Genomic DNA, 19,393 nt, shown 5'->3' with positions numbered 1-19,393 from the left:
CGACGTCAAAACATGATGGCACCTACAAACGTAACCATATGTGAAATAGCGTTCGGTATGTTGAGTGTATGTCGAGCGATAACCCTCGCTATTTATCAAGTCCCTCATTGTCAGTGTCATCACATTCTAAGGTGACAGCTTTCATTCATGAACTTGCTTGTGTAGCCTCTCGCGCAGCTTATGGAAGCTTAATTACCATGCATCGTCGAAGTTTGATGCGCGTGCATCTCACCCGCGGAGTTACCCCCTCCCGCCTCTCTGGCGAGTTATCTGAATGTTAAGCATGGGCGTTGTCTGCTGGATTCTCACATTTTTCCTTTCAAGTGATCGTTGTAGGAGTTGTCTGCTGAGGGCGACTCTCCAGTTGTTTTATTCTTATCTTATCCTATGTAGGGTTTGATTCTTATATTTTGTGTTTTACCTTTAGTTCTCTTAACAAAATATCTGCCATTCGTATGCTTGGACATATAGTACTGGCTTGCTCCTTTTCATTTGCTGCTTCGTGAATATTCGTAATCTTCCTCCCTATGGCACCCGTCTCAAGTGGCCAGTAAGGCTTTTCTGTAGACGCTGTTTTTACATTTGTATTCGGTAAATACAGTTTCGTCCAACGTATATATTATATCGATAAAATATAAATAGAGGACTCTCTCTCTCTCTCTCTCTCTCTCTCTCTCTCTCTCTCTCTCTCTCTCTCTCTCTCTCTCTCTCTCATTAATAATTCAGAACTACGGGTCTTGCGGGAAGCATATGCATTTAAAGTAATAGATAATTTTATGCATTAACATCCTTATTCGAAAGGTAACTAGCCGCTTGAGGCTACGAAAAATATGGCTGCTCTTATTTATTCCTTGCAATTTCTTATGACAGGACACATTCTCGTACATTATGATTATTTAAGAGGGGAGAATTCAGACAATGGCTAGCAGTTGTGATAGTCCAAATAGTAAAAGGGATATTTTCAAAATATGGAACCATAAATGAAGTGGGTGTCTGTTGAGGTATTTCTCTCGTGGGCATAACGTGTGTAGCATGTCCGACACAGTTACACACATGTGCCCACAAAATCACATGGGTATTTGTGTATTCATGTGTCAGCATTATATTTTTCGTCGATTTTCGTTAAACTTGGGAAATGTTACGGTTATTCCCAAGAAATAAATTTGAACCTTGCCTGTTTCTTTGAAACTTTATGAAGGGGAACGACTTTGGCTCTTGCATTATACAACATTTCCCAAATCAAAAACAGCTTAATTTTCTGTATGTATATATTTTGGTTTGCTCTTTGTACGTATGTTTTTGTTTCATTCTCCATCACCCTGTGCCAGTTATGACCTTTTTATGCGAGGAGAACTGTTGTCGTTCATGACCACAGGTGTTGAACTTTGTACGCGCTCTGGTGGCCTCTCAGATTGATTTATGATCCGTTGTCGCTCAAAACAGACTCCTGTCGTCTGCAAGCTCAATTTTATTATTATTAAAGAATCCCACGACCCGTACCCCAAAAATGGTCGTGAGAGCCAGTGGCTTGCATTGGCGGTCATCCATTGAAGTACTGTACACGTTCAGCGTTGGTCTTCTTCGGATCGGAAGATTTTGAATAATGTCAGGACGTGTCCTACAGATGTCATCTTAGCTTTATTACCTCTATGCAGTGGTAAATTTGTCAACGCGCAATCTTTATTATTATTTTTTTTATTTACTTTTTTTTTGTCTATCACAGTCCTCCAATTCGACTGCGTGGTATTTATAGTGTGGGGTTCCGGGTTGCATCCTGCCTTCTTAGGAGTCCATCACTTTTCTTACTATGTGCGCCGTTTCTGGGATCACACACTTTGCACGAGTCCTGGAGCTACTTCAGCCTCTAGTTTTTCTAGATTCCTTTTCAGGGATCTTGGGATTGTGCCTAGTGTTCCTATGATTATGGGTACAATTTCCACTGACATATCCCATATCCTTCTTATTTCTATTTTCAGGTCTCAATACATATCCATTTTTTCCCACTCTTTCTCTTCAACTCTGGTGTCCCATGGTATTGCGACATCAATGAGTGAGTGATACTTTCTTCTTGATTTTGTCAATCAACGTCACGTCTGGTCTATTTGCACGTATCACCCTATCTGTTCTGATAACATTATTATTATTATTATTATTATTATTATTATTATTATTTTATTAGATTATTATTATTATTATTATTATTATTATTATTATTATTTATACGAAAAATAATTGGATATTTTTGTATTCTAGGAAATAAACGGTGTGATTTTGCTCTTGACTGATCAGCAATTTCGAACAGAGTTTCCTAAATTAAACTAGACTATCACCACTTGTATATTAAACAAGCGATGACTACGAGGCTTAACTTGTCCAAGTTTCATGTTGATTGAATAGAAGTTGCAAATTTAGCGTTGCAGTGTAACGTGGCTTCGAATCACTGAAACAAAGGAAAAGTTACAGTATGGAAAATTAAGATGAACATTTTTTTATGTATATTAAACCTAAAACGGAGCATATTAGACATTGTCTTAAAAGGTATTCACCTGACTGTGCCCAATAAGGGGTTGTAAGTCCAGGATCTTGGCGAAATCCACTCTAGGTGTCCGTGGCCACGGAAGAGGGGTTTTGAAGGGTAATTATCTCTGGTGTTTCACCATAATTTTACTTTAATCAGGCAATAATGTTTATAACTTGTTTGCGTCGCATATATATTGGTTAATTGCTGGTAATTACTGCCACGTTAATTATCGCTTGCTCTGCTATTTACAGGCATGTTTTAAAACTTAAGACAATTCCTACATTTTTAACTCTCTCTCTCTCTCTCTCTCTCTCTCTCTCTCTCTCTCTCTCTCTCTCTCTCTCTCTCTCTCTCCTTTGTACGTGCGAATTTGTACCAGATTCTGTAAAAGGGTTACATTTCCACTTCTTTTGTAATGAAGCAGTTGAGTTGTATTTCCCACAGGGTACACGTAAGTAGTTTGTATTACCGTGGTGACCCTTCGGCCGGTAAACAAGTCTTGGTTGGTAATTCCAAACGCGACGTACACACACACACACACACAAAAGGAAGTATGAATGAAAAGACTTTACTGTAATTTTATGTTAATATCTTCCTGCTTTACCTTTCCCTGTAATACAATCTCTTGGCATTCGGATCTGTAGGTTGATTTGGAGGTTAACCCCGCTTTGTTTTTCTGGCCCGTATTTTCTCCGCTTCGGGTTTTCTCCTCCCCCCCCTTTTTTTTTCGTGTATTTAGGAAAATATACTGTATATGTGTTTGTGGAACATGCTGTCACCTTTGCCATTAGGTTTACTGTATACCCTGTATGCAAATCCTTGAAGCAGTGGATGTGACAGTGAGGATATAATGCAATATTTTGGGTTCCTAGGATTGCATTGAATTGCAGTTTCATTGGATTATTCAATATTCTAGGTTCATGAATTTCTTCTGGAGGATGCTTTTATCATGATCTCTTGGTTATGTAATTGCTTACGTATATTTTGGAGTAAAGAAATAGAAAAATACATCTAATAATTATCATTTTTACCTTCGCAATTTTTTCCGAGTTTGATTTCTCGGAGACACGTACTACATGGTTTACTGTGTGCGGTGGAGGAAGAACGATATTATAGGGCATCAGGGAAGAGTTCAACGTTTTGGTATCAACCTACTAAAGAGAAAGTGAAACTCGTAGTGCGCTTTTGATTATGCTCTATAGTAAATAAGCGATCATAGTTTTCCGTATACTAAATCTTGAACAGATGTACAGAGTCATGCGCCCCTCGAATGCACAGTCTATTTCAGAAGTTTCGGTCGAAGTTAAACATGGCGTGACGGTAGGCATCTCTTCGTGTCGAACCCTTGTTGTTGTCTCTCCAAATAGAGCGACATGTTCGTGCCCATCGCCACAGGCACACACATTGTGCCCCTCCATGCCCCTTTAGAGAAATTCCTTTTGGTACCTAAGGGAACCATAGTCGTCCGTTTGGTTGCTTTATTGGTTGTTTGTTTTCTCAGAACTTTCTGTAATATGTATATATGTAGGCATGAACATTCAGTAAGCCTTGAATGTACAGTTATACGACATCCGTATTAGACGATAGCTCTTAATGGCGAGGGAGTTGTATACCGAGAAGATGGAACAGGAATTTGGGCGTATGCCAGCTATACAGATATTTATGAATGTGTTTAATAAAGCCAGAGTTTGGTAAGCATTCCAGAGACGTGTCTTTCTTGATTACCTCTCCCTCCCAGAACAAAAAGTAATCAGTATCTTACATTATTTCTCTGTTAAATAAAGAGCAATAAATATAGCACGCTACACTTCTGGACTACGATGACGTCAGTGGAGGGTACATGAAAGTATGAATGCAAATGTGTTTATAACAATTTCTATCACAGGAATAACAACTTGATATATTTACAAACAAAACACATTGTCATTAGGAAAGTGGAACAACTGAGGGAACATTTTTGCCTTCACTCTAAGGCATCACCAGCTAAGTATACTTGAAGTCTTAAGAGTAACGTCAAAGATCTTTCACTGCTTCGGTTCACGTTCCTCATGGCCATATGCTCGGTGTTTATGTGCATTATAATATTATTTAATATATATATATATATATATATATATATATAGATATAATAATATATATATATATATATATATATATATGGGTGTGTGTGCATGTGTAATATATGAGAGAGAATGGAGGGGGGGGAATATTTATTTTAGTGATGCCTTTCAATTTATAAATTCCATCAGATAACCCAGATAAGAAGAGTTTCTCGTGTATTTTTCGGTTTTCATTCCCAACCTTTACTTATGAATTTGTTTGTGAAATGTCAAAAATGTACTTATATTTCTGTTGTGGAATGGCAAATGTTTGCTTAGACTTTTATTGTGAAGTGGCAAAAATTTACTTATATTTTTTTTTGTGAAGTGGCAAAAATTTACTTGTATTTTTGTTGTGGAATGGCAAATGTTTACGTAGACTTTTGTTGTGATGTGGCAAAAATTTACTTATATTTTTTTGTGAAATGACAAAAATGTACTTATATTTTTGTTGTGGAATGGCAAATGATTGCAGAGACGTTTGTTATGAAGTGGCAAAAATTATTGAGGATTTTGTTGTGAAATAGCAAAAATCAACTTGTACCCCGGAAATTGATTCAATAACACTTTGCTACCAGAACTAATCAAATTGAATTTGTTGTTTTACAGATGGAAATATAAATGATCAGTTTTGTATTTGTATATATATATAGTTTTAAAGGGAATATAAGAAAAAGGTTTCCTTGCAAAATTCTTGTAATTTAGTTTTATTTAAAGAAATTTCAGTTTACAAGTGCTTGAGTGAAATCAACTTAGTAGAGAAATTCAAGTAAACATCGGGAAATATAAATTCTACATGAACAGTATCGTAAAAGTCATTCATTAAACCTTGCCAGTTTTCAACCGTGCGATTAATACAAAGGAAATAACATTAAGTTATCCAGTATGTAGAACCCTGTATAATTTAAAAACATGTTGGGGAGTTTGCCCTTCTGAGAATAGCAGCGACGTTGGGCATCTTTTGTTAAATTCATATAATGTAATAATTCGTTTCGGGTAGGAAGTACGTGACAGATATGGAGGTGGTGGTTCATTTTTTTTTTTCTGGTCTCTCTCTCTCTCTCTCTCTCTCTCTCTCTCTCTCTCTCTCTCTTCTCTCTCTCTCAAAGAAAAAAGTTGCATGTTGGAAGAGTATAGATATCGAGTACAAATATGTGTTAATTTTTTGTGGTAGTCCATATATGGAGGAGGAAGGATGAACAGGATGTGGATTATGAATATATGTAGGAAATGTAGTAAAAAGAAAAGGTGAATCATTGTTTTTCCTATGGGCGTTTGCCATGTGGAAACACTGGAGTAGATTTGGAAGACCAGAAGTGCTAGACAGAAAATGAAGTGTTTTAAAGTAAGGGTTTTGATATCCGGGAGGCGCAATAGTCACTGGCGGGGTTTGACGAGCCACCGATAAACCTTCTGTGTAGGTACTACACTATGCAGCTCCGATAAACCTTCTGTATAGGTACTACACGATGCGGCTAATGTTGTGGGAGTGTTTTTCGAAGAGGGCCAAGGATATGACCACATTGGTATGCAGAAAAAGAATTCGATATAACTCGTCAGCATCTGAACCAGTGACTGCAAGCTTATGTCTTTGAGAAGGCTACTAACCAAGAGACCAAAATATACCAACAATTTGAGGAAAATAGACCCAACACAAATAACAAACAAGAAAATTAATAACAAAACAAAGCTCCCATTGAAAACGAGAAAACGTAAAACCTAAAATCTTACAATCTGCTTATTTTCATTATCCTAAAACCATCGGTAGTTAGATTATTAATGTATATTTAAATGAAGAAGTTGATTATACATACATATTGTGACATTGCAGCATTAAGAGACGATATATAAGTGCCTTGTCTTTTCGCGTGAAGCCATAATCACCATCGAAATACAAAACCCCCGTCGACATGTATCTGTTGAATATATGAATAGTGGCCGTTTATTATATGCTTCTTATACAACTCTGAGCATTTAAATAATTGAAGATTTTTTTTAATGGGGACAAACAAAGTGAAGCCCACTCTCATGTTAGTTTTGCGGCTTATTTTGTTTGTTTCAGCCTCGGCCAAGAATCTTCAGTTTTTCACCCATAATATTTCTCCACAAGTAAGGGTTTTGATATCCGGGAAGCGCAAGAGTCACTGGGAGAGAGTGAGGTCCTCTTTTCTGATGACGTATTTATTTCTTATTCCAGACTTGGTTATTGTGTCTTGAAATTATTACGAGAGAGAGAGAGAGAGAGAGAGATTCTAAGTGATAACGTCAGTTGTAGAGTGTGAGACCCTTTATAAGTGTGAATCAGAAACCTTGTGAAAAATATTGCATTATAGTCACTATTTGAAGACCGAGAGACTACGAGAATGGGCTATATTATATTATAATAAAGATTTGTCAAATGTCATATAGTTGTCAAATGCGATAGCCTTTTCAGGCACCTTACGTTCACTTAATGCTGAGCTCTCATCTGTGATAACTGTTTAGGTAGATGAAACTGTTTCGGGACATAAAAAAAAAAAAAAAAGTTTGCTATTTATTTCAATCCTACTCAGGCATGGGTAAGGGTGAAGTTTTCTTAGTGAGATTGGATTTTTCATTTTACGTTCCCGGGCTATAGGGCTTTAAAAAGACAGGAACTTAGTATTGGACAGTAAAGTTACGATCGTCGTCACACATTAAATTATAAGCAGTTGCATGTAAAAAAAATAAATCAATAAAAATAAACTCTTGATTTTAATTCCAATTTCAAATATTATTTGAGATGTTAAGAAGCGTGGTCTGTATAGAAAATACAAAATATCAATACAGAGGTAGGCCTTTTTTATGAAAACGAAAGTGATAAAGCCACTATTGTTGTGGATCATGGAATATACAATTCCAGCATAAAATGACATGCTAACATCATAGCAAGCAAATTAGGAAGTGTTATTATAATACAATTTCTTTTCACTTTTATGATTTTACATTTGTCAATTATTATTTAATGCAAGCATAGCGCGCACGTCCTTAATTTTGGGCGTAGAATAGATTTTTTGTCATTGTTGTCACTCCTTTAATATTATTGAAGATTTTCAGAGGTAAGTTGCCTGAGACACACACTCTCTCTCTCTCTCTCTCTCTCTCTCAACATTATGAGGTAAAAGTGAAAGAGGAAAATTCACGAAGGCAAAAGGCGCCCGCCGCCCCCATACTCATTACTGTCGCCATCATTATGGTGAGGCAACAATGTTGCTTGTAAAGTTCGCACCACATCTCTTCCATCTATTATTTTTTCTTGCTATTTTCTTTTAGTTCTTGGAAAGTTGGTGTTTTGCGTTTTCTCCTGCTTTCCGACAAAGAATCGAATCGCAGATTCCATGCAAACTCTCCTCGGCTCTTCGCAAACTGACAAAAAAGAATTGTGGTGCCTATTGGAAATAAGCTGTCAGATTTTGGAAAAGAATAGGGAAGGGTTTTTTACTCGCTGGGATGGATATAATTTATGCTAAATAACTGTGGGAAATAAAACATGGAATTCCTTTTCGCTGACATGTCATTGGGTGTAATGCCGATGCATTGTTCAAGAAATGTTTATCACAGTCTCCCTTGTCATTTTTCCACGGAATAACTGAGAAGTCATCCTGAAGGAAGTAGTCGTAGATAGCAGGGCATCGGGAACACGTTTTAAGGACTCGAGGCACCTGCAGCAAAGGTCGGTCAGGGCAGGAGCGCGCTGGCAAAAGTTGGCGCCGCTGCGGCGGCCCGAACATGTGGGTAGCTGGTGGGTAGTATGGGAATGTTGTTGTGAGGAGGGCTAGGGAGTGTTGTCGATGCTAAGGGTGTTAAAAATCACCTGCTAACATTACGCCACCGACCTCCACAACATCCGTAGCCACGACCTTTTCTATGGTATGCACCTTTTCTCACTGGAGAACTCTGCCACCTTCGGAGGGCACCGGTTCGGGTGTTGCGATTCCAAGGAGATCTGGCTCATACTTAAAGTATCAAATTATATATCTGAAAGTATTAAATTATAAATTAAGTAGTATAAAGTGGCTTGGCGGTACTCAAGTTGTTTGTTTACCTCTCCTCCTTTTTATCTTTCACACAGTCCGTGTCATTTCCCCTCCATTGTTCTCCTGAATGCCATCGCCGTCATTTTTGTTGCCCCTGTTGATGGAAGTCCCTTTTTATTATAGCTGCTCGGACGTCTCGTATTTTAATATGGTACGCACCTTCATTAACCTTCCCCATTCTACTAGAGGTTTTTCTTTTCTGCGCCTGTTTACCATCCATTCTTGTCTTTTGGATTTTAGTTTCGCTTTTTACCTCATTTGTTGATCTCTCTCTCTCTCTCTCTCTCTCTCTCTCTCTCTCTCTCTCTCATCTCTCTCTCTCTCTCTCTCTCTCTCATGACATTGCTCTTATATACGCGCGAACACACACACACACACAACACACACACACACACACACACACACACACACACATATATATATATATATATATATATATATATATATATATATATATATATATATATATATGCTACCAATCATTGTTATCTTTTTATGTGAAAAGGGTCTTGGTTGCTCCTTGTCCGTGTTTGTTTCGTTGGATATGATCAAGTCAGTTCCTTGGCAAGGTATTTTCAATATTTGATTTTAGTTACATTGATATGTTAAGTTTGTATGGGAGAACCACAGAACTGGTTGACTGCGGGGAATGGTAACTGAAGGAGTTGAACTGTGGCACTAGCAATGGCGTTAGAAATAAGGCTGGTCCATTCAGATAAAGACTTAAGAGTTTTTGAATGTTTAACAACACATGCACACACACCTTTTACCACATCAATCGCCTAGTCATCCTTGAAACTAATCGATTAGTTTTGCGGCCAGAATCGGTGGTCGAGTGGAGTTGCAAATATTCTTGTCTTTCACTCATAATGAGCTTGCCTGTGGTTTACGACTGTTGTTTCTTTACTCTTGTGGACTCGTCTAGGTTATGAATCAGTGACATTTGTAAATGACGACATTTCGTTTCTTCCGTGCTTCAGCTTAACAAGGTTAGGTTCATTAGCTTCATCTAGTTCATTCAGATACAGTTATGAGGTGTTGAGAAATATGTGAATTAGGCGTATGTCTCCTTGGTCACTGCTGGTGTGGATTTTTAATATTAGTATGTGTATGTGAACCACACACTCATAACAAATTGGAAGGGTATTTTTTTTTTTTATTTCAATGACATTCATATGTATCAGTTAGTGACATGCATGATAAATATATATATATATAATATATATATATAGATATATATATATATATATATATATATAATTTAATGTTTATATATATGTGTGTGTAAATAAATTCTTCTGTTGAAACAGGATAAGTCTCAAGTACAAAAGGCCCATTAAGACATTTTGGTCTAAAGCTAAGGACTTATTTCGGTGGACTAACCTCCACCCTTATCAAGTAGTGAATCGCTACTTGATAAGGGTGGAAGTTAGTCCATTGAAATGTAGTCATTAGTTTTAAACCAGAGTGTTTTAATGGCCTTTTATACTTGATATACTTGACACACACACACACACATATAAATAAACATAAACAAATATATATAGATATATATATATAATATAATATATATATATACATATATATATTACACAATATTATTATAATACATATACATATACATGCATACATACATTTAGTATCTCTTCAGATGCATACCCGTATACATTATTAATAAAGTCTTACGGTGATTTTCTGTTCATTGCAGCGTGGCGAGGGGGAAGCTTTGGGGCGGACAGCGCAGAATGGATTGCTGGTGCGCATGTTGGGTAAGTGTCATATTTGTTTGTTTGTTTTTTTGTTTATGTTTCTTACCTGATCTCAATTACTCCATGCACGGACTTTATTTGAAAAATGTATCCTCATTCATAGTTACCGATCATTGCCATAAGCTTCGATATTTGTTTATGAAACTTACCTAAAGCTGATTGTATTGAATATCTAAACGAACTTATCGACTTTATTGTTATTATAAAAGTGAGCCACCTTGTAAGAGTTAGTCAGCATTTGAGAATGATGCTACAGATGTTTAATTAAAGCCGTGACGAATGTATTTCTCCACATTCAATCTTAATTTTAGGAATGGAGTTTTTCAGTTTCAAGCTCTTTTGTTGTTTTGAGAGAGTGAATATTATGTGGGTTATTTCCAAAATGAAAGCGACATATAAATACTGGGAAATGAATAACTCCCTTCAGTTTGCAAATTATAAAAATAAGGAAATAAAAAAACTGGTTATATACTTGCACAGAAGATTCCCTAACAGAACTCAGATATTTATTAGGGAGTTGTTCAAATTGACAAGACTTCCACAAATACATAATGGTATGCGCAGGTAATGTTTGCCACCAAAGATAATACATTGAATGTGTTCCTGTATTGAGGAAAAGATAGAAAGCTAATATTTTATGAAAAGATTCCAAGAAAATTGAAAACTCTTACGAGAGATCTGTAATATTACCACAAACATAGAAAAAATAAATAAGTTGTAACAATAACCCATGCACAAAACATGTGTAACTTCTTATGCTTTACATTTACAAACATATCCATGATTCCCAACGACAGGATATTGCTCTTTGCAAGTTCAATCTACTGCAAACTCTGTAATGCAAGTGTAAATAATAGCAAAGTAAAAGAAGTTGTTCTCTTTTGAAAACGTGTAAGTTTCCTAAAGAGAAGTTTGCATATGAAATGAAGCGTTATGATAGATTTGTTTGTTTTACGTAGGATTCTTTTACAACTCAAGTGTTATATACATGTCTCACACTGCATTACAGATATTTGCTATTCTTAGCATGCGCTCTCTCTCTCTCTCTCTCTCTCTCTCTCTCTCTCTCTCTCTCTCTCTCCATAAATTCAAAGCAAGCTAAAACTGGGGTTGACCTCAGTGATTTTCGTTATTGTAATATATCTCGCAGATTTGCCAAAGTGAAAAGTATATTCTGCATAGCCAAAGTACATTATCTGGGATATGATTTTAAGAAAGGATAGATTTGAAGAAAGAAAGAAAAAACGGTTCCTTTCAGGGATTAGCCTATCCAATGCAAGTTAAGATTGCCCAAGAAAATTCATCCGTGCCACATTCACTGTGCATAATGCATTTTTCACACATCAGTCAACTTTGATAAAAATAAAATACCATTCAGTAATGACTAAAACTTAACAGTAATGGAAAATTGGCATTAGTGGTGGATAATGCATTTATAATCAGTAGTTTTCTCGATATTTGATAGGTTTTGCATCCTAAGCATTTTAATCGTTGTTGTTAGCGGGAATTTGTGAAAAAAAAAAAGGTGGCCATTTTTGTTTGAGAGCTATTCCCCGTCCGTTTGTGTGGCAGTTATGACTGATATTTCCTCTTGCACTTCCTCCTCCAATAGGAAAGGGGAGGTAACATAAGTGTCATCATTATTCTTTGTGGAAAAAGTAGTGCAGATTCCTTGACTTGGCTTGACGTACGTGCGTAGGATTCACTTACGAAAGGTGTTAGTGTGTGAGGGCGGAGTCTAATGCAAAGTTCTTAAATATGACGATATTCGCCATACTATAACGGAATTTTTTTGTGTTCTGCTTCTTCACTTATTTTTATTTATTCATTTATTTTAGCGCCGTTCTTGGACTTTGAAAGCGAGTGCTCCTCCCTCTCTTTCCAGTCTCTCCCTACACACAATGATCGCTAATCTGCACCAAGATATTTATTTGCCGCAGTATTTTCGCACTGACCAATTTTCTCGTTAATGAAATCAACCAATATGGATATGACGTGGTAATTCATTATTTGATATTGATGAATGACGTCACGTTAACCTGCCAATCACAATATTCACGGCTCTTGATTTCTGTCATAAAAGTGTGGCCTGTTGACCTGGCACTTGAAACGACACGGCTCTTTCCGATTGGTTACACAATATTAATGAATGACGTCATCATCATTTGATCGTTCTCGCCCGCCACATGCGCCTTATCTCGCACAAATTCGTTATATATTTGATAACTAAGACCTTTCATTGTGAGATTTGAGGTAGAATTATAATTATAGACCGTATCCCTAATTTTAGTAGAAATAGTTTTATGGACTTTTTGAAATTTCAGGTTTTAGTCAGACTTTCTTGGCAAATGTAGAATAACTTTCCTGACAATAATTTCTGATAATTCCGGCGTTTTAATCTATGAAATTCCAGCTTAATTTTCGTATCTAGGACGCTACACGATTTGCAAATAACGAACTATTCAAGTGTTTGAAAATGTATGTACTACTGCTATATCCTTGAACATTTGCTATTTTGAAAAATATGTGGGAAGACATTAAGAGAACCTTTTATTTTTCCTTTTTTATTTTGACTGGAAAAAACAGTTTTCCGATACTGTTTAGAAATTAATTTGATCGATGTCAAATAGCTGTTAAAACATCAAATGTAGGTCTCGAGGTTAAGGTATACGTCATCTTCTCTGATGTTGTTTTGCATAAGATTGTTAGAATTGTGTGTGTGTGTGTGTGTGTGTGTGTGTGTGTGTGTATATAATATATATATAATATATATATATATATATATATATATATATGTGTGTGTGTGTGTGTGTGTGTGTGTGTGTGTGTGTGTAATAAAAGGACCCATAAAAATGCCAAAATGTTGAAAGTAAGTACTATATTTCAGAGACCAAACTATCTTTCTCATCAGGTAGAAGATGAATGAGAAATGTTACTGAAAAGCGGTATTCGTACCAAAGGTCAGCCGTTTTTAGTCTTCTTAATTGCTGGTTGGAGGAAGGTTTTATATATAATATCTGCATCCCACGCACCCTTTGAGATATTCATTGTTTTCCTTTCTTTAATCAAAGCTGATTCTGCCATCTGGCTATTGAACCAACAGTTGCTGCTGTAAATTATATGTGACAAATTCCAGTTTATTTATGTTGTATGGGCTCCTTTCATTAGATGGAATTCTGTTTTAACAGAATAATATTTCACAGTCATTATATATATATTATTCATATATATATATATATATATATAGATAATATATATATATTATATTATATATATATATATATACTATTTTATATATATATATATATATATTTATATATATATATATATATATATATATAATATATATGATTTATATATTATATATATATATATATATATATATATATATATATATTTATATATTCATATATATATTTTATATATGATATATATATATAATATAATATATATATTAACTATATATATTAGATCTAGTATATATCATATATATCATAATATATAGTATATACAGGCAGTCCCTGGGTTATGACGTGCTGTTCTTGAGACGCGTTGAACCCGAAAATCGTTGTAAGCCAATACATCATCAAAAATCCTCAGAAAACCTTACTTTTAATGCTTTGGGTGCATTGAAAATTATGTAAACTGCATTTTTTTTGCATTTTTCATTAAAAAAAAAAAAAAACTTTAAAATATTGATTATTTTGCATTTTTGGTATCATATTTCTTCTGCCTGATGAGTATTGTAGGCGTCGTAACCCTGGAACATGTGTCGTAACCCTGGAAATAATTTCTGATGAATATAATTGAAAAGCGCCTTAACCTCGGAACGTCGTAAGCCAAACCGTTGTAACCCGGGGGCTGCTTGTATGTATGTTATATATATATATATATATATATATATATATATATATATATATATATATATGTAATATATATATATATATATATGTATAATATATATATATATATGTATGTATATATATAATATATAAACAAATTTCTAGTTGTAGTAGCTATTCAGTATTTGTTCTAGTCCACGTGTGAGTGATTCCTCTTAAATTACTCTAAAATGAATATGGTGCCATATTTTAATGACAGTATTGGCACCACTTTTTTTTTTTTTTTTTTTTTTTTTTTTTTTTGTTTTTTTTTTTTTTTTTTTTTTTTTTTTTTTTTTTTTTTTTTTACAAAACTCATTTCTGCTTAGTGATTTGAAAGTTTCTATGGTAGGGCCGTTCGCCCCTCAATAGTGTCATAATTATGATTATATATAATAATTTTGTGATAAGTTTGATTATTTATTACATTTACTGAGTCAGACTTCGGAATGTAGTAGTTGAAGTCATATTTTTATCCCTGCCTTTGACGGTCCAATTTATGGGAAGTTGCATTAAAGGAATTCCTCTTAGATAAATGGCTTCCTTGCCAAATGGATAGAAGACTTTGCGGTGTTTGATCAACGATGTTGTGTGTGTATGAGAGAGAGAGAGAGGTGGATGACAGTTTGGGTGTATTATTTTTTAAACCATTGTAGATTTATGTGGATTTATGTGGAAAATGATTCACGAGACTCGTGAATAATTTTCGATGAAAGCTAGAGTTCAATTCATGTAGTCTGGCAGATCACTGCAAAGTTTAGTGGTGTAAGAAGAAATCTTCATATGAAATATCTCAAATTTTGAATAGGTGATGGCATGATCCCTTTTGAGAATTAGGCCACGTTGCTACACCAGTAACAGCTTATGTTATTTGCACTGGCCCGGGAGAAAACTAGATTTTGCTACAATTCCTTATAGGAGTCATACTTGGTTAGGAAAAAAATAGTGTTACCTTGTTTTAATTGTAACCTGGAAACTGTTAAATTGCTGTGTTAAAAGGGTGATTTTTGTTTTTGGTGGAAGGAAAACTTACATTAATCATCATTCATTTAATATCAGCAGTGTTTGGACCTTTGATTTAGGAATGAGTTCTCATAATTCAGATATTCATTGCAGATATAATGATTTAGAGTAAAACAACAATACTGCATTGATCTCAGTTTTTCTGCATAATTTCTCGGTAATAGGAAACTTTAGTGCCTCTGGAACCATTGTACATTTAGTCACTGATATACATAATCATAACGAGGTTGATTTCATTTTGAGATAAGGTCTTTAGGAAATCATTTTTATTTCATTTTCAGAGCCATTTTTTTTTTGCATATCATGACATTGATTATGGTGATTTCAGTATAATATGTTGTTGCCATTTTACTTTCAAGGTATCTTTTTTTTTTTTTTTATTTTTTAGCACTGAATGGCCTTTGCTACCCCAGTGCTTGGTGTTACACCTAAACTTTATAAAACCAACCAACCAAACTATCTTTTATTTTTAGTTTATTTGGTCATAATTACTATTACAGCATTTTAGAAATAAACCTTGTCATGATAAATCGCTACACAGTCCATTTTTGCACCGTGGTTTGGGAATAAGACACATTGGTGCACAACATACAGATTCAGAGGGAGGAGTCTTTCCCTTAAGAGTCTCATTCATGTACCCTTGAAGACAAAGAACATGATTTAAATCTAAGAAATGGATTAGGAAGAAAATTAAAATACTGGAGATGTAAGATGGAAGAGCATAAGTACATCTGTAATTGGTATTGTGACACAGAACCTGCCATAGCCTCAGCGCTTAGAGAAGCAGTTATCAAATAAGCCCCTTGGTCATTGCTAGGAAGGGTGAGTGCAAGGAATACCAAACACCTGTACAGGGGTGTGAGGTTTACCACTTTAAGAAGTCATAAAGGATCATATCTTCTGGTAGTGCCAAGTGGAAAAGGCCAACAGATTAAGAAATATAGTTAAAAAATGTTTACACATATTGATACATTACATCTACATAGGTATATACGTACACATGCTCATTGGCTTACATACTGTCATGCAATTACTGTGGAAGTATATTGTGGATTGAAGTGAAGGAACTGTTTCTAAATAACACTTTCTTTAAATATCTGACAAACATTTCATGACAATATTAACTATTTCACAGTCATTAGTAATGACAGTGTTGATTTATTATTATTATTATTATTATTATACTATTTTTATTATTATTATTATATTTTATTTTTTTTTTTTTTTTTTTTTTTTTTTTTTTTTTTTTTTTTTTTTTACTCTATCACAGTCCTCCAATTCGACTGGGTGGTATTTATAGTGTGGGGTTCCGGGTTGCATCCTGCCTCCTTAGGAGTCCATCACTCTTCTTACTATGTGTGCCGTTTCTAGGATCACACTCTTCTGCATGAGTCCTGGAGCTACTTCAGCCTCTAGTTGTTTTCTAGATTCCTTTTCAGGGATCTTGGGATCGTGCCTAGTGCTCCTATGATTTATGGGTACGATTTCCACTGGCATATCCCATATCCTTCTTAGTCTATTTTCAGATCTTGATACTTATCCAATTTTTCCCTCTCTTTCTCTTCAACTCTGGTGTCCATGGTATTGCGACATCAATGAGTGATACTTTCTTCTTGACTTTGTCAATCAACGTCACATCTGGTCTGTTTGCACGTATCACCCTATCCGTTCTGATACCATAGTCCCAGAGGATCTTCGCCTGATCGTTTTCTATCACTCCTTCAGGTTGGTGCTCGTACCACTTATTACTGCAAGGTAGCTGATGTTTCTTGCACAGGCTCCAGTGGAGGGCTTTTGCTACTGAATCATGCCTCTTTTTGTACTGGTTCTGTGCAAGTGCCGGGCATTCACTTGCTATGTGGTTTATGGTTTCACTTTCGTATTGCACTTCCTACATATGGGAGAGATGTTATTTCCGTCTATTGTACTTTGAACATATCTGGTTCTTAGGGCCTGATCTTGTGCCGCTGTTATCATTCCTTCAGTTTCCTTCTTTAGCTCTCCCCTCTGTAGCCATTGCCAATTGTCATCGCTGGCTAGTTCTTTAGTCTGTCTCATGTATTGTCCATGCATTGGTTTGTTGTGCCAGTCCTCTGTTCTTTCTCTCTTTCTCCTGTCTCTGTATATTTCTGGGTCTTCGTCTGCTTTTTTTATTAGTCCTTCTTCCCATGCACTCTTTAGCCACTCGTCTTCACTGGTTTTCAGATATTGCCCCAGTGCTCTGTTTTCGATGTTGACGCAGTCCTCTATACTAGTAGTCCTCTCCCTCCTTCCTTTCGTGTTATGTATAGGTCTGTCCGTATTTGCTCTTGGGTGTAGTGCTTTGTGTATTGTCATATGTTTCCTGGTTTTCTGATCTATGCTGCGGAGTTCTGCCTTCGTCCATTCCACTATTCCTGCACTGTAATCTGATTACTGGCACTGCCCATGTGTTTATGGCTTTTATCATATTTCCGGCGTTGAGTTTTGACTTGAGTATCGCCTTGAGTCTCTGCATATATTCTTTCCTGATCGTGTCCTTCATCTCTTGGTGTTTTATATCTCCTCCTTCCATTATTCCCAGGTATTTTGTATCCTGTCTCATCTATGTGTTTGATGTTGCTCCCATCTGGTAGCTTTATCCCTTCAGTTCTCATTACTTTGCCTTTTTGTATGTTGACTAAGGCGCATTTTTCTATTCCAAACTCCATCCTGATGTCCTCAGATACAATCCTTACAGTCTGGATTAGGGTATCTATTTCCTTGATGCTCTTACCATACAGCTTGATGTCGTCCATGAACATCAGATGGTTGATCCTGTTGCCTCTTTTCTTGAGTTGGTACCCGGCATCCATCTTCTGTAGTACTTTTGTCATGGGAATCATGGCTACTACGAAGAGTAGTGGGGACAGTGAGTCGCCCTGGAAGATCCCTCTCCTGATATTAACCTCTTGCGTAGTCTTATTCCAGAGCTTGTAAGTATGTATTCCAGTTGCGCATTGTATTTTTGAGGAAGCTGATGGTATTTTCCTCTGCCCCATATATTTTCAGGCATTCTATTAGCCATGTGTGTGGTATCATGTCGAAGGCTTTCTTATAGTCTATCCATGCCATGCTTAGGTTGGTTTTCCTTCTCCTACTGTTCTTCATTACCATTTTGTCTATCAGGAGCTGGTCTTTTGTGCCCCTACACTTCCTTCTGCAGCCTTTCTGTTGGTGGGGGATGGTGTTTGTTTCCTCTAGGTAGTTGTATAGCCTTTCACTGATGATACCTGTTAGTAACTTCCACATTATTGGTAGGCCTGTAGTTACTGGCTATATTTCCCTTACTCTTGTCTTTTTGTACTAAGGATGTTCTTCCGTGGTCATCCATTTGGGTGCTTGGTGATTTGAGATACAATGCTGGAGTTGTTTCTGCTATTCGTGGGTGTAGGGCCCTTGAAGTTTTTGAGCCAGTATCCATGGACTTCATCGGACCTAGGGGCTTTCCAGTTTGGCATTTTCTTTAAGTTGGGTGTCCTGACTGTGTCTGTCGTGATGTCTGTGAATCTTTGTTTATTCTCCCTGTTTCTTCTTCCTTGACTTCCTGGAGCCATGTTGCATGTTTGTTGTGTGATACCGGATTGCTCCATATGTTTTCCCAGAGTCTCTTACTTGGTTCGGCTTCAGGAATTTCTGGGTGGTTGTCTTCCCCTCTTAGTTGGCTGTATAGTCTTTTCTGGTTGGTTCCGAATAGTTTGTTCTGTTGGTATCCCTTATTCCTGTTCATGTATCGTTGGATCTTATGTGCTTTGGCCTTAAGCCTCTGTTTTTACATCTTCTATTGTGTTGTTTAATCCCCTCTCTTGTACTTTGTATTTCTCGTTGAGTTCCTCCCTTGTTTTCTTGCTTCTTAGCCTTTTTTCTGCCATCTCTTTCAGTTTACTCAAGTCAGATCTCATCACCATGATTTGCTTTTCCAGGCGCCTTTTCCAAGGAGGTTGCTGTTTTGGTTTCTGTTGGGTTGGTTGTGCTGGTGGTGTTGTGTTCGAATTCCCATCAGTTCTGCTACTAATCTTGCTCCTGC

At 36.1% G+C, this 19,393-nt stretch overlaps 1 protein-coding gene across 11 annotated transcripts in view; it reads left to right on the top strand.

Annotated features, from left to right (window-relative positions):
• Nucleotides 1–19,393, top strand: part of LOC135208437 (uncharacterized) — a 579,462-nt gene that overhangs the window by 361,606 nt on the left and 198,463 nt on the right. For all 11 annotated transcript variants that reach the window (XM_064240610.1, XM_064240608.1, XM_064240615.1 and 8 more), the window contains one exon: nucleotides 10,384–10,444. In XM_064240610.1, coding sequence (XP_064096680.1) covers nucleotides 10,384–10,444 — 61 coding nt within the window. The remainder of the gene's footprint in view (nucleotides 1–10,383; nucleotides 10,445–19,393) is intronic.

Source organism: Macrobrachium nipponense, chromosome 35 (assembly GCF_015104395.2).
Source record: "Macrobrachium nipponense isolate FS-2020 chromosome 35, ASM1510439v2, whole genome shotgun sequence".
In the NCBI taxonomy this organism is placed as follows: Eukaryota; Metazoa; Arthropoda; class Malacostraca; order Decapoda; family Palaemonidae; genus Macrobrachium; species Macrobrachium nipponense.
Note: the sequence above shows the minus strand (reverse complement) of the source record. Positions and strands in the feature narration are given on the sequence as shown.